This window comes from Phytophthora parasitica (assembly GCF_000247585.1).
Source record: "Phytophthora parasitica INRA-310 unplaced genomic scaffold supercont2.4, whole genome shotgun sequence".
NCBI lineage: Eukaryota > Oomycota > Peronosporomycetes > Peronosporales > Peronosporaceae > Phytophthora > Phytophthora nicotianae.
In genome coordinates, this window is record NW_008648990.1 from 1755909 (window position 1) to 1770937 (window position 15029).

General features: G+C 50.2%; 9 protein-coding genes across 9 annotated transcripts; 3 read left to right on the top strand and 6 right to left on the bottom strand.

Moving 5' to 3' along the window:
• Nucleotides 1–1497, bottom strand: PPTG_03492 (hypothetical protein). Its single transcript, XM_008896167.1, has 2 exons — nucleotides 612–1497; nucleotides 1–557 (listed from the first exon to the last, which is right to left on the bottom strand). The coding sequence occupies exons 1-2, from the start codon at nucleotides 1419–1421 to the stop codon at nucleotides 117–119; spliced, it is 1251 nt and encodes a 416-aa protein (XP_008894415.1). The 5' UTR covers nucleotides 1422–1497; the 3' UTR covers nucleotides 1–116.
• A 670-nt stretch (nucleotides 1498–2167) lies between these two features.
• PPTG_03493 (hypothetical protein) lies at nucleotides 2168–3820 on the bottom strand. The gene is made up of 3 exons (XM_008896168.1): nucleotides 3258–3820; nucleotides 2891–3193; nucleotides 2168–2818 (listed from the first exon to the last, which is right to left on the bottom strand). The coding sequence occupies exons 1-3, from the start codon at nucleotides 3717–3719 to the stop codon at nucleotides 2441–2443; spliced, it is 1143 nt and encodes a 380-aa protein (XP_008894416.1). The 5' UTR covers nucleotides 3720–3820; the 3' UTR covers nucleotides 2168–2440.
• A 577-nt stretch (nucleotides 3821–4397) lies between these two features.
• PPTG_03494 (hypothetical protein) lies at nucleotides 4398–5201 on the bottom strand (the record flags this gene model as incomplete). Its single annotated transcript, XM_008896169.1, has 1 exon — nucleotides 4398–5201. The coding sequence occupies one exon, from the start codon at nucleotides 5199–5201 to the stop codon at nucleotides 4398–4400; it is 804 nt and encodes a 267-aa protein (XP_008894417.1).
• Nucleotides 5202–5684: 483 nt separating this feature from the next.
• On the bottom strand, nucleotides 5685–6398 carry PPTG_03496 (hypothetical protein; the record flags this gene model as incomplete). Its single annotated transcript, XM_008896170.1, has 1 exon — nucleotides 5685–6398. The coding sequence occupies one exon, from the start codon at nucleotides 6396–6398 to the stop codon at nucleotides 5685–5687; it is 714 nt and encodes a 237-aa protein (XP_008894418.1).
• Nucleotides 6399–7140: 742 nt separating this feature from the next.
• PPTG_03497 (hypothetical protein) lies at nucleotides 7141–7887 on the bottom strand. The gene has a single exon (XM_008896171.1). The coding sequence runs from the start codon at nucleotides 7754–7756 to the stop codon at nucleotides 7217–7219; it is 540 nt and encodes a 179-aa protein (XP_008894419.1). The 5' UTR covers nucleotides 7757–7887; the 3' UTR covers nucleotides 7141–7216.
• A 1000-nt stretch (nucleotides 7888–8887) lies between these two features.
• PPTG_03498 (hypothetical protein) lies at nucleotides 8888–9609 on the top strand. The gene has a single exon (XM_008896172.1). The coding sequence runs from the start codon at nucleotides 8986–8988 to the stop codon at nucleotides 9508–9510; it is 525 nt and encodes a 174-aa protein (XP_008894420.1). The 5' UTR covers nucleotides 8888–8985; the 3' UTR covers nucleotides 9511–9609.
• Nucleotides 9610–10074: 465 nt separating this feature from the next.
• On the top strand, nucleotides 10075–12072 carry PPTG_03499 (hypothetical protein). The gene is made up of 4 exons (XM_008896173.1): nucleotides 10075–10431; nucleotides 10510–10774; nucleotides 10838–11073; nucleotides 11141–12072. The coding sequence occupies exons 1-4, from the start codon at nucleotides 10273–10275 to the stop codon at nucleotides 11957–11959; spliced, it is 1479 nt and encodes a 492-aa protein (XP_008894421.1). The 5' UTR covers nucleotides 10075–10272; the 3' UTR covers nucleotides 11960–12072.
• Nucleotides 12073–12985: 913 nt separating this feature from the next.
• On the top strand, nucleotides 12986–13637 carry PPTG_21314 (hypothetical protein; the record flags this gene model as incomplete). The annotated part of the gene is made up of 2 exons (XM_008896567.1): nucleotides 12986–13461; nucleotides 13517–13637. The coding sequence occupies 2 exons, from the start codon at nucleotides 12986–12988 to the stop codon at nucleotides 13635–13637; spliced, it is 597 nt and encodes a 198-aa protein (XP_008894815.1).
• On the bottom strand, nucleotides 13396–14630 carry PPTG_03500 (GrxB family glutaredoxin). Its single transcript, XM_008896174.1, has one exon. The coding sequence runs from the start codon at nucleotides 14542–14544 to the stop codon at nucleotides 13783–13785; it is 762 nt and encodes a 253-aa protein (XP_008894422.1). The 5' UTR covers nucleotides 14545–14630; the 3' UTR covers nucleotides 13396–13782.
• Between the last annotated feature and the right edge of the window lie 399 nt (nucleotides 14631–15029).

The following is a 15029-nucleotide window of genomic DNA, read 5'->3' on the forward strand; positions in this document are numbered from 1 at the left end:
CCCAATACTTAGTACTTACAAGTAACAATAAACGATACTCTCGTTCACGTAAAGGAAAGTTGAGAAGTAGTTTCGTTAAAGAAAAAGGTTTTCTCAATCTTCCACTTTATTTTTTTTTAGCAGGTCGCTGGGATCGCAGCAGGGTTCAGTTGTGCCTCAATACAATTTGCTTGTATTGTCTGAAGATTCGACCACATCCTCTTGCCCAAATTCTGCAGCACAAACATCTTGGTAGCGTCTTGAGTGGCCACTCCAGAAGACGCAGGCGATACTGCTCCAGCGCTAATTTCAGGGGTGAGGCGATAGTACGACTGAATGACAGTACCAGCCTGAGGGTCAAGCGGCGACTTCGTCACCAACACAAAACCTTCTTCACGGAAACGCAGTCCGGAATCCGTCGGGTGGTCGCACGACAGCGTAGAGAACGTGAGAACGAGGCGGTTCTCTTCTTCGTGCGACCGCGACAGTGACAAGGAGCTCATTGCCACCGCCATTTCCTCATCTCGTAGTTCATACTCACTCTCTTTCTTCATCCCCAACTCTGTCAGATATTTCCGCTAAAATAAAAAAATTAGTCCCAGTTTCAACACTAATAAAAATAAAATACTCACATATCTCTTGTAATAGCACGACTTCAAGCCCATCACGACCTTCTCCGTTTGTTTCAAGCTCAAACTCGTCGTCATGGCCGTCTTGAGCTCCACAAACGGCACTCCAGTGACCGCATCCGTCTCCACTTGCATCCCAGTGGACACGTCTTGGATCATAACAGTCCCCAAGGACGTGAATCTCGAGTTCACATCGACATACATTCTGCGCAGGCGGTCTGACAGTTCTCCATAGATTGCATCATGCAGGTTTGGCACGAAACCTTCCAGTACCGTAGGAGTGACGGTCGGTGGAGGGGTACGAAGTGCTACCTCGATATTCACGACGTTCGTGATGCCGCCCAGCACGTTCCGCACGGCCTGAGCGACGTTGCTCTGTCTGGCTACGACTGTTTTGAGCTGGTTGTTCCTCTCCTCGCTCTGGCGTCGCAGTTGGTGCTCCAATCGCGCCTTATCCCGCCATAACTGGGTTACACTGAGTCTCTGGTTACTGTCTAGACGCGTACCCACTGAGCCTTTCCTCTTCTCCTTACTGAGCTCCTGGAGGCGGTTCTCGAGCGCTGCTACCTGTGCACGTAGAGCCAGAAGCTCAGCGCGTTTCTTCTGTTGACAGCGACGTGAGGCGGCGGCTTTGCGAGTTTTGCGGCGTTCGACGGCGGATTGCGGGGCAGGGGTAGGACGAGGAGAGTTATTGCCATCGTCGGAGCTGCTGCTGGATGTGGAGGCCGTGGCGTCGCTGTCGAACGTGTCAATGAAGGCTAGAACGTCCGAGAGCGTCGGCTCCAGGTCTTCTAGGGGCAGGAAGCCGCTCATGGTTGTGCTGCACAACTTGTATTACACTAGAAAAAGAATGTTGGTAGTGTGACACGGGAAGGTAGCCTCGCTCGAGTGACGGTTAAGTGCGCACATGCCTGCTGGATAAAATCTCGGGGTGGATTTTTATTATTACTTTGAAGAATAAAATTCGGAGCTGAGACGTGTATTCGTCGTCATCATCATGCCGAAGTTGCTATAATGGAGTGATGATTCTCGCAGCCGTTTGATTCATAAACTGCAGTCCTTTTCAAAATCCAAAACTCGTTTGACTTGGAATCTGAAAGGGGGGTACCCCCTCTTCCAGATTTATTTTTTGAACTTGAGAAAGTTCATTTTGGACGTCCCAGACTTGCTGCGGGAATCGCTCCAATGATTTCCCTGCCCTTGGTATTGATACTAAAGTGATTCGCTCAAACTCCGGTATTTCATGACCCAATTCAAAGTAAATTATGCCATATTACTTCAGTATATGGTATTTGTTGGTTACAGACTGTACCACTTTAACTATTTAGATAAGATGTAAAGATTCATTGTCATGCTGTCAGTAGTATTTAACCTGTCAAGATCAGACTTTATCTCGACTTTATCATGACGTGCTGTATTTTTATTGTTTTGTCATTGGTACAATAATGACTTTCAGTGAAATAAAAAGCTTACCAGCATGTATGTTACAAGAGAATACGAATGTTGCCTCGCATTATACATGCCATCTGTTGAGAAAACACTACATTTTTTCAATACACCGCTGCATTTTTCATTGTTTAAAGCCATTATGCTCTGGGAATACTTACACTACTTATAGAGATTACGTTACTATTTTGCTTTCTAGCTACTACGGTGATGGGATATCATTTAGGTCGGCCTAAAAGCAGGCAATCCATATCTCCACTCCCTGGCCCATTCTAACATTATGATGATGATACCAGCACAAGATTCTTCCAAACAAATAAGTATCAAACCCACGAAGACTTGGATACTCGTCATTAAAAAAAAAACACTGTAAGTAAGGGAAGGCTTCAACTATCAGGGTAAATTCTACTCATGTCCACAAAGTTCTGGCGCATCGCTGAACCAACGTTCTGCAGCACGAATAACGTTTTGTTGTCCAGCGTCGCAGAGACGGAGTTGATATCAGGAGATAACCGATAGCACATTTCAACCTGCGTCATATTGGCAGGTGCCACTGAAACCATGATCCAGCCTTGCTCACGAAATCGCAGAGTTGCATCCAGAGGATGGTCACACACAAGCGATGTCCATGTGCTGATATCTCGGTCTTTTTCAGCATATCTCCGTCCGAGCGAGAGGACGTTAATACACATGGCCGTCGACTGGTATCGTAGCTGGATCTGTGATTCTTTCCTCAAGCCCAGCTCCGTATTGTAGCGTTTGGTCTGCAGACAAATAGCAGCAACGGCGTTAAAACACTTATCATCTTAAATAAAACTACACTACCCAGTACTCACATAACGCTTCTCGTCCCGAGCTATCGCTTGTTTTGCGATATATGTTGTGTCTTGAAAGCTCAACGGCACTGGTAATGACAAATTCACTTCCACAAATGGTACACCGGATACCGGATCCCAACATATCTCCACTGCATCGGGAATAAATTTGGTCTGGAAAGGGTCAGTCGTCGAGACAGCATCCAGATACAAACTGCCCACTCTTGATGCCAGCTCGCTGTAAATGGCGTCGTCCAAACTGGGTACAAAGCGGCCAAAGCCACAGGCAGCAGGATGGGGCGTCCGCATGCCCTCCTCAATATGCTTCAGAAAAAAATAGTTAAGAAATAAGAACTTTGGTAAAAAAAAAAAATAGGATGTAACATACCACTACGGCTGTGACGCTTTGCAGTACATGCCGGACCACATTTGCTGTGTGTTTCTGTCTCAGCAGTAGCGTCTTGAGGTGCCGGTTTTGCGCTTCAGCCACGAGTCTCAACTGTTTCTCCAGCTCGACTCTGCACAGCCAAGCAGACCCAACTGTATTCTTCTGAGTCTCGTCAAGCGTTTTGTTATTTCCTGTTGCCTTGTTTTCCTGCAGCTCCTGAAGACGCTTCTTTAGTGTAGCCGCTTGTTCTCGCAGCTCCAGCAGTTCCGCTCTTTTCTTCTGCTGGAAACGGCGAGAGGCAGCAGCGCGGTTCTTTTTACGTTTGGAGAGCGCATCATTGGACGAGGAAGAAGAAGAAGTGGATGCTGTACTGTGGTCGCTTTCGGGGCTGGTAAAGTCGTCGATGAACGCCAGCACGTCCGTCAGTGTCGGGTCCAGGTCGGCTAAGGGCAGGAAGCTCATACTGCCTATGAAAACGTGAATAATGCGCAAAGTGCTGCCATTTTTTCATTAAGTTGCACTGCAGAAGTTGAGTTGCGCGATTATGTTGCGTTTTAATAATTTGACTTTGTAAATTCCATAATCATGTTTATGAAGGCATGTTGAGTGGCATCTAGGAATCGAGACGGCAACCGGTTCAAGTTTGTTCTCAAGCGGGTCACTCACAACGTAGAAGTTGGAATCGCACACACTTAACAGTGGATGGAACTTCACCGAAGAATGAACTCGTGAGGAAAGTCACGCTACGGGTATCAAGACTGTGCTTGCAAAAAGTCACTGCCATGTTCAAGTTGGAACGCAGGCAACGCAGGTTTGTCAACGTGAGTGTCGAACAAGCAAGCGAGCTGGTTGGTTTTCTGAGTTTTGTTGGTTCGCGGAAATTTACTAGCTGCATTCACACAAACTAGAGAGGTATCAAAGCTGGCGTCGCAGAGAGGTGCAAGTTACAAAGAATCTGGACGTGGTCTTTTGGATTCACTACGCCACCGTTCCAAATGTAGGTCGTTTTCCTATCGTCTTACCGAGTACTCGATATCAAAGTGAAGGAAAGCAGAGTTGTTCGCATTCACAGTCACACATGGGACTAAACTGTGTTCGATACATATACAGGGTAAAAGCTTTTGCTACCTTGTTGCTCAGCTAGTTGTGCTCGGTCTGCCCGATCCATTCCAGCACGTCGCGGTGACCTCGTTCTTCAGCCACCGTGTGTGCGAAGCAGGAACAGTTCATGTTGCAGTGTTCGTGGAGCCACCGCACCAGCTCCAAGTGGCCATTGGACGCTGCTGCATCGATCGCCATGGTGGAGCAGCCTTCCCGACGATTCAAGTGCAGCCACTGTACGACCTCCAAATGGCCCGCCCGCGCCGCCCAATCCATCGCTTGCGTCGTGCATCCTTCTTGACGATGCTCGTGTAGCCATTTCACGATGTCCAGTCTCCCGTTTCGCGCTGCACAGTCCATTGCGCGAGTCGTGCAGCCCTCAGACCGATACTCGTGCATCCACTGGATCACCTCCAGATGTCCATTATCAGCAGCATCGTCGAAGGCAGACATCGTAAGGCAATCTTTACCATTATCATGTTTGTGGAGCCATTTAAGCACGTCCAGCTGGCCGTTCGAGGCCGCGAGCTCAAGACACCACGTCTTGCCACGTTGCGGATAGTTGACGTGCAAGAACTGCAACACTTCAAGATGTCCACGCGTCGCCGCCAGCTCCATCGCTCGCTCGACGTCACGAATGGAGAAGCCGTCTTTTGTTTTGCCTCCAGCAGCGTGCAGTCGTCGCAGCAGCACAATGTTTCCTGCGGCTGCCGCTCTCGCCATGGTCCAGCACTTGGAATAGTCGATGAGCTCGCTGATGCTCCGCTCTACGTGTTCCAGTGCCCCAAGCGCGTCGAAGTGGCGAGCCACCACCGCTACACTCGTCAAGACTGTCATCGCCATCGCTTCTCCAAACTGGAAATGCAGAGACCGTTTTCAACGCCTCTTCCTGATCGTACGATCGATGGCGCCGTCGGATATGCCACACGCTGCGCCGCCGGATAAGCGATGATATCTCTTAGTGAGAACCCAACGGCGAAGCAAAAGATTCTTCAACAAGAACGCAGTAGGTGAAGTGGAATCAGTTGAAGCTTCTTAACCGCTCAAGTTGAGCGGCTGAGAAGCTCAAATGCTGTTTAAGCCGCGACTCCGCCGAGCTGCTCGTCCCATCTGTCGACGTCGCCTCTTCCGGAACAGCACCACCATCCTCGTACCGCGCAGTCCCCACCAACTGCTTAGCCAAGTTCAATAGATTTCCACGTGGGATTCCAGCCAAACGTCTTGAAACGTAGCAATGCTGAAGTGAGCGGGGGATACGCGAAGTGCAGTCTGGAAATTATAGCTACAGTATCAGTTAAGTGAGTTCTAGCGTGTCTATTGTTACTGCTATCGCTCGTGAATAACCGACAGGCCGTGTGTCTTTCTGTATGTGCGCTTCTGAGCCTCCCACATGGCCTTTGTGAACGGCACGCGCTTGCCAGACACGAGGTCTTTGCTTCCTCGTCGCACCGCGAGCTTCTTCGGAATGCTTACGGGCGGGATGACGACGCGCTTCATGACACTTAGGCTGAATCGCGTGGGACGCTCCCGGTGCTCGATGAGGATGCGCGTCTTGAGCTTCATCGCTTCCTCGAGGCACTGGTCGTACACGGGCGTGGCCGAAACCGGCATACGATGCCGGCGGTGCTTGTGATCCGAGTGATGGTCATGCTTGTGCTTATGGTGTTTGTGCTTGGAGTGTCTGGACGCTGATGGAGTCTGGGTCAGATCGATGCCGCCGTGGTGAGCTAGGAACATCAGGCTGCGGCCTCGCTTGTGCTGCGGGGGCTCAGGCTTGACGATGGGGGTGTGCGCCAACGGCTTGGCAATAGCCATAGCGATCCTAAAGCGGTTTAATCGCGCTGTTTGAGTCGAAAAAGGTTGTGCTGGCAGACGAGGAAGGGGGGACTGCACTTGAGCCTGTGGTGTCTTTGTCGTTGCCTCCACTCGTTCCTCGACTCGTCTATTGTTGCTGAGAAGCGACGGCTGTCGCACTGGAATGTGCAGGTCAAAGCCGACGCCATGGATCAATTCGATGGCCAGAAATGAGCCGGTATCCATGCTTGCAGGTGATGTTAGAATGGGAGACTATGGCATGGAGATCTGCTGGCATGAAGGATTTGCCGAGGGTATACAGCAGCGCAGGTCCGAGTCCCGGCGTTTTCGCACCGGACAAGAATGGCGCCAGCACCGACAGCGTGGAAGGCTTGGCCGTCCGATGCCCGGAGAGTGAGACAACTCTCGACGGAAATTGCTGTAGGCTGTACACGTATGACGGACAACTTGGCCCGAACATCGTACAAGTTCCTCGGCAAATTGACGGCTTGGTGCTGCGATTTACTTCGACCATGGTTGAAACTTTCAACCATCCAGAGCTTGCGATCCACACTCGTTGCAGGCTGCCAGTGTCCTAGGCATACACAGTGCACAATTGAAGTCATTGTAAACCGAGTGGTGCGGTTCAAGTGCAACCGGAGCGCGCGTGTCCATGGCGAAGTTGAAAGTGCGATAGCTGCGCAGCAGCACTGCACCGAGCATTGCTTGAGGAGAGGGCATGCACGAGAACCTTCGCCAGGGTAACCTGTTGCCACGACTTCAGATATTCTACACATATCGTAGCAACCTGGAACGTGTAGTGGAAGCGAGAAACATGAAGCTCCAGGTTGTTAGGATTATATAGGAGACTATGGGTTTCAGGGTGAAATGCCATGTTCATCGATACAAAAGAATTGTCAACATGCTGACAATTTTATCCAAATTACCACGTACATACTCGTGCTTAGTATTAACTCAAACATCAGGATCGTGTGCTCATAGATAGCTTTGTATTCATTCGTATTTACAGGCTTGTTTATAATGTTCGGGTTGGAGCGAGATATTTACTCTTCGAGGCTGGTATCCTCGCGCAGGATCGGGAGCATGTAGAGCCGACGCAGCACGAGTTGCTGGCGCATCTTCTCGGTCTCCCACATGCATCGCGTAAAGGGCACACGCTGTCCGCCCACGAGATCCTTGCTGCCACGATGCTCTGCGATAGACTTGGGGATTGACACAGGCGGCACGACCACGCGCTTCATGACCGCGAGGCGGAAGCGTGTGGCAGGTTTGCAGTTGTCGCGGTGGAGACGCGCCTTCAGCGTCATGGCGTCGCTGAGGCAGCGGTCGTAGACTGAGGACTTGGCCTGCTTGTGAGGCTGCTCATCGCTGCTGCAGCTGCAACCGCATTCGAGTTGCGGCTGCTGGCGGCCAGTGTAGCTGCGCTTGTGCTTGCGAGTCACACGGCGCGACGACGGGGTGTTCTCCACCACTACATCGGACTTGCGGTGGTGGCGTCCGAAGCCGAGCAACGCGAGTCCCTTATGTTTGGGCACTTCGGCGTCGTCTACGGGCTTGCGGAAGAGAGACTTGGCGATAGCCATGGTTGCGGTTTCTTGTTTCTTAGAGGAGACTTGAGCTCTTCGGGTCAAATTGCGGAATGAGACCTGCACTGCAATGCGCGGTGCAGGCTCTGCAGACTCTGCACTGCAGAGTGCTCTGCGTGCCGTCGATCTTCCCGGCTCAGTGGGACTGATTGCTCAGGTAGGAGCCGGATATGTGGATCTGTATTGATAATAGAAGGATTTCCAATAAATATTCTAAGAGAAAAGGACCGGATACAGAGCTGGAATCATTTTTCAAAGTCCAATAGACTCGTTTATACCCAATGGCGCACAAAAATGCATGTTCGCCTCGAGTTTGAGCACAACCAGAAGTCGATGTCATCTACGTGACACTATGCGTATGGGTCCCCAGTAAGAGCTACCGCGAAACAACGGAGACGTACGTTCCGCTGGAAGCCGCGCGATGGTGCTTGAAGCGCAGGGCAATTGACTTGGATTTTGTAGTAGCATACAAATCCAAGGTTTAAACCACGGAGAGATGGGAATTCGGAACCCAAACAAAGCAGGGGCACAATGATGGGCGTATCCACCATCACTCTCGAAATCAAGAAAAAAGAAACTAACTTGGAGTTTGTAAGGACAAACATTATGTATTCAACACAAGCTCCATGTTTGGTGTTCAACACATGGGTTTGTGTTACGAACACAATTTTTTGTTTTTAATCATTTCATGTAGACGAAAACTGTGCTACCGTGCACGTACTTGCGTCCTGTACATGTATCAATTCACCGTCCGATCACACTTCAAAATTATAGACTTAAAAGCAGTTATTGTTCGAAGTGAACTTCGCCATCATCTTAACGTGGATGTCACTACAGGCACCTGGTTAAGGCTCCTCGTTCCTTTTACTGGCAGTAGGTGTGGTAGTTATGCCACACTCGCCATTAAATTCTGCGGCATGTACATGTAGAAACTGGAGCGCCTGTGCTGAAGTGACTTTCGGAGCATACTTGCATCGCCACGTAGCCGTATGCATACACTTCTTACTGACGCAAATAGTATCTGCTCGCTTGTGGAGCCTCGCAGCATGGAGCCGATCCAGGAGCGCGCGTGTATTGTGACTGTCACATGTGACACGGATGCTGCGGTGCCAGCATAGACAGACTCTGCGCGCGACTGGCGCCAGCGTCCTTCAGTCAGAGTTATTCCTCACAGACCGCACGTTTGCGAGCTGTTGCTGTTACAGCCTTGACGCGGGATACAACTTATGGGGATCGGCCGACAGCTCTCTCTGCATGCACCTGCGACTGCAGCGACTAAGACCCTCAAAGAGGACAATGGGCCCGCGCTCCGGTCGAATAGCAGTCACTACCTCCGCAAGCGTCAGGCCATGAGGGCCCCACTGCTCCCGGTGAGGGGCATGAGCATGGCTAAAGGCAGCGAGACCGCTTACGCTATGTTACAGGACACTACCTCCGCTTCAAACGCAAAGCCTCGTCGCAAACAGGCTCGAAAGTTGCCGTCGGACAAGCTGCCGACGGAGGCTGCTGCATTAAAGCGTCGCATTTGGGACTCGCATCCGGACTCGTTTTACAAGTTTCGCTTGGATAAGATGAAGCGCGTGGTGATTCCACCAGTGGAGATCCCGCCGCCGTTGTCGGATCCGACGTTGTTCACTTACACAGTCTCCGGAAAGACCGCCCCCATGACCCGACTCATGTGGCAACAGCATCGAGATCTTCTTAAGGCAAAGCGTCTACCGAGTCGCATCCGAGAAGGTATCGCCTACTAGTGACGACTGTCGGCGGACCTGTTGCGAACTGCTAAGTGAATAAATAAGTACAGTGTATCCATCCACACCTCGTCGCTTTGTTCGATGACTGTACCCCAAGAAGCTACATCATGTAACCCTCATGGTTTAGCTCCTTCGTTGGTATGTAGCCAAACTATGGTTTGATACATGTAAGCTACGCTCCAAAGAGTTACATCATGTAGCACTTAACCCTTAAGTCTGTGCTGAAAAACTCTGCACCTGACGTTGCGATGAACGCAATTTACTATCGAGAGCTCGAGCTGGCTGCCCTCGCGACCGCTATGATACACGTGCAGTAGTCCACCTTCATCCATGCATATAATACCGCAGTGAATCACAGACAGTGAGTGAGTCAACAGTCCCCAGACAAATTCAGTGCCAAAGCCTTGAGCACGTGCATCTGCCAGCTGGAGCTCATAACTGGTCGTGCAAATCATCTGCTTCAGCATTGACGTGCTCGTCGTTGTTTTTATATAACGATAAACATGCCTGTTATGATCAACAGCTCAGAGTAAAAGCATACTCCACATTCCTCTAACTTTATGGTACACTGTTTCAAACCAATTCGAAATCTCATAGAAGATGACAGGTTTGTTGCCAACTGGTTTCACAGCAAGACCAGAAATCGGAGACCAGCCTCTACAGTGTAGAGCGTAGTCACTACACTCTCCATGGTCTCCATTCCGCGTGCCATCTCGTGAGCCACTTGCAAACTTTCGAGCTACAGGAACCGAGTCAAACATGAAGGTTTTCGCCACTGCTGCAGCGCTGCTTGCGTCTCTATCCGCCCACACCAGCACCGCCGGTTACGTGACGACGTCCGGCACAAACTTCGAGCTGGATGGTAAACCATTCTACGTGTTCGGTACCAATGCGTACTGGGCCTCGGAGATCACTTGGGTAAGACTAGCGTTGTGCTCCGCCACTCTGGTAAGCCTCGACTAACTAACTGGTTGATGAATTTCATTGCTACTACAGAGCAAGAAGGACCTGGCCACGATTTTCAGCACCATGGCCAAGAACGACCTGACCGTGTGTCGAACCTGGGGCTTTGCCGACCTGAATCAGACCGGCACGGCACCCTACAACGTCGTGTATCAGCTGTGGGAGAACGGTAAACCCACCGTCAACACTGGCGACAACGGTCTCGGTTACTTCGACCTGGTGGTCGCGGCGGCCAAGGCTGCCGGTGTCAAGCTGGTCGTTCCGTTCGTCAACAACTGGTCCGACTATGGTGGCATCGGTAAGTTTATTTTTTTAGGAACTTTGTTACATAGTTTTACAGAGTCTCTAACTGTATCTGTAGACGTGTACGTCCAGCAGCGCGGAGGTAAATACCACGACGACTTCTACACGAACGAGAAGATCAAGGCTGCATACAAAAACTTTGTCAAGACGTTCGTGAAGCGCTATGCTGACGACGAGACTATCATGGCTTGGCAACTGTGCAATGAGTGCCGTTGTGCCGGATCGGGAACTCTAAAGGAGTCGGGCAACTGTAACGCCACGACTCTTACGGACTGGATGACTGAGATGTCTGCGGTAAGTTATTTTTACGGTCTTTTTTATTTTACAAAGATCTCTAACCTTGTCATTTACGGTGTGACAGTACATTAAATCTCTGGACTCGAACCATCTCGTAGCGTCTGGAAGCGAGGGCTTCATGAACACGGATAAGAGTGTCTACCTGTACTCTGGCCCTTCGGGTGTCGACTTCGACGCTAACTTGGCGATTGACAGTATAGATTACGGTGCTTACCACGCGTACCCAGACTCGTGGGGTGTGTCCACCTCGGAGGCGAAATCGTGGGGTATCAAGTGGATTGATGACCACGTGGCTTCGGGAAAGAAGGCTGGCAAGCCCGTGATTCTTGAAGAGTACGGCATCAAGCCTCTTGACTCGGCCTCCTACTTGGCATGGAGCGACCAAGTGTACAAGGCCAAGTCCAACATGCAGTACTGGCAGTTTGGCGTCAAGTCACTCAGCACGCATGACGACGGCTACGCAATCTTTGACGAAGACGAACTGTTCTCTACTGTTATTGCCACTGCCGCCGCCAAATTCGCGTCTCTTAGTGGCTCAGCGTCGAACTCGAGCACCAGCAAAGGTACCTCGTCCAATACGGCGTCCAGTGTTGCCGGTGATGCTAGTTATGCTACTGACGACAGCTCTAACGAGGAGACCGAAACCACGGAGGCTCCTACGGCGACTACCGCTACGCCCTCGGCGGTGGACGCTTCCTCGGACACCGCGGAAGAATCGGCTGGTGACTCGGCCACTGGCTCGGGTACCGAGGCTTCGGCTGACACTACGACTCAGGAGTCGGCTACTGGATCGGACTCCCCTACTGAGACTACCACTGATGCCCCTGCTGTGACGACTGCTCCGACGAGCGATAAGTGCGCTATTCGCAACCGTCGTGCTTAAAGGAGGAATTTTTGAATGTTTTGGGGAACATGGATGTGTGCGTAAAATGTAAATCCACATTGTTGGGATGAGTTGTTAACAGCAAATGTGCTTTCGGTAAAATGAATTCAGGGTTCAATGTTGAGGTGCCGTTATAGCGACGACACTGTCCTTGGATTATCGCTTTTTCATTCATCCACGCGATCGATATTACCACTATTGACATTCAAAAATATGTGAACCTCTGGAGTTGCTCGTTTTTGTGTAGAACAATAAGTCTTCAAGTTACAGTCCCATTAATGGAGTCTTCACATGACTGGCCATTGTGGCAAACCTACCTACTGAACGTAATGTAACTAGTTACGGATGCAGCACTTCGTACTGCTATCCCAGGAATATAATGTATTTGTAGCTACTGAGCTGAAGTCAAATTTGTGAAAATCTTCATATTATTATACAAGAAAGAAACAGATTATTTCTTATGGTTACAAAACGCAAGAATTATGTTAGACTCTGGAGTCGAAATCCAGATAATTCATCCAGTGTCACCAGTGATCGCGTTAGATCAGATTCTGGTCTATCTACACGCGATCATCGGTGATGCCGGTGGAATACACTATGATAAGGCTAAAGTCATTGGTGATATAATTACAAAGGCTTCGGCAGTAACGCTTCGCCACTCACCGTCCTCACCTCAATTTTGCATTTGCAGCCTCAAGAGGAACACCCAACAAAGAACGCTACGCCTTAGACTTGAACACCATGCGATCCAGTGTCGTCTTGCGTACTACTGTATGGCCGTGATTACGGGTCTCATCGCCGCCGCCACCACCCCTGAAGCAATGAATCAAGCCACTCCAAAATGAGGTTGCTTGCTCATTTTGAAATTGCTGTGGCCGAGTACCACCTCAAGACACAGCAAAAGTATGATGCGTCTGAGCTACTTTGTGCTCTCATCGATGTTCGCGGTTGCTACCTGCATCTATGACATCACCGTCGCTAAAGAAATCCCTCCAGAAATATGAACTCAATCACGATTCCGACCGAATGTTCAAAAACGATGGTGATCTGGAACAGAATCTGCCGGGCGCGGTAATGCTACGTACAGCGGAACATGGTACAATGGGTGAAGACATCGAGCAGCAAGCGACCACTTCTTTTTCAAGTATAATGAAATCGCTATTTCGGAGAAATCCTGGTGCCACGACGATTTCGGAGCAAGATGCGGCAGTTCAGAAGGTGCTTCAGACGAACCCTGAGGTTCGGAAGAACGTCGAAAAACTGCAGAGTAACGCTGCGCTGATGGAATCTCTGAAACAACACCCAGTTGCCATCAAATTCAGAGCTGCTTCGAAGAATAAACCAGTCGTGCTTACTCCGAAGAATATTGAAAATGTTGGACGAGCCGTGGCGAAGAGCTTTTTTAGAATCCCACGCGTGAGTTCAAATGTTCTAACGGCTATTTTCTTCATATTCGGGGTTACGATCGTGGCACCAACTCTAACCATGTACTTGGCCGAATCGTAAACGCTCGCTCCTTATTACGAAAGCAATTCTAGCTCAGTTTAAATTGACTAGATTAAATGTAATGCAAATTGGTTTTCTTTCGACTGCAAGTTGCATTCTGATCGTTATTACTTACGTAATTCCTATGAATCTTGGCGACAATGGCGCTCTTGAGATCTCATCCGTGTCGTGAATAATGCAGCCACCACGATAGTCTTCAATATCTATCCATCTTTGCGAGAATTTAAAGCATTTCTTTATGAAAAAAAAAAAACTGGCAAATTCCCTTCAATTTCGTCAACGACGTGCATGGTTCACAATCGTCACCGCCAATTAACTCAGTACACGGCCATGTTGTCCAGTAGCGGGATGTCGGCCTTCTCGGACATGTAGTCGACGTACTCGCGGAGCTTCGGGGGCCACTCCAGATCGCGCACGAGAGTCAGACCACGTAGACGGCCGAACAGGTCGATGTCGTCGTAGCTGAGCTTCTCATTGACCGAGTGGCTGGAGTGAAACATAGGGGCCAGCTGTTCCAGATACTTATTGGCCTGCTCCACGAGCTCCGGCGTCTTGTCCAGCGCGTCCTGGAACGGGCCAATGGTTTTCTCCTTCTTCTTGCGGTAATACTCGCGACTCTCGAGCATGGCGAACTCGGCGAACGGAGCAGCGTGGAATCGTGGGTGGTACAACTGACGGAACACGTCGGCCGTGTCCTTGATCCACTGCTTGATCTCGGGCCGGTCCGCGGACGGGGCCAGCACGACCGGGCCGCCGTAGTGCTCGTCCACGTACTTGACGATGTCCATACTCTCGGGAAAAGCGTGGCCATCGGTTAGTTGCAGGATCGGAGCCTGCTTAGAGCCCACGAGGCCGATGGGTGTGGCCTCATCGTGGTTGGCCAGGAATACCAGCTCGTGGGGGACCTTCTTGAAGCCGAAGATCATACGCGCACGCACGCAGAACGGGCAGTGGTCGTAGATGTACAGCTTGGGCAGAGCCTTCACGCTCTTGGGCTGACGGAGGACCAGGGCCGTGGCCGCGACGCCCACTGCTGAGCCCACGGCGAAGGTGACAACGAGCTTGGACAGGTCCGACATGGGGAGGGTCTCAATTGGGAATGACAGGCTAACGGATACGGCAGGAATTTACAAGGATTTGGACTAATTTTGTAATTATTAGATAGTGCTCAATGGGAAGTGTGTATGTAGTTTGGAAAAATAGGTTTAAAGTAAAGGTGTAGATTTGCAAGAGATGAGGATTATTCGTAAAATGACCATGACAGGTTGAAGCTGCGATCTTCTAAGCAAAAGTAGAACTCGAGCGTGAGCGGACATGTTGCAACCAAGCGCCTTGTTCACATGAAAGTCAACTTGTGTGCAGCATTTTAATGGTATACTGACAGGAAGGAATTTATCTATGCGAATGTATTTGTTTCCAAGAGTTAATTCTGGTGGGCGAGGGGCGGGTGGTGGATCTCCACAAGCAAGCGGTACAAGCCAGCACCAGCAACACCGCCCAAGAGGTCAGCCACGAGCGGGATCCAGAAGTAGTAGTTGCGTGTCGTGAACACCTTCGAACCCCA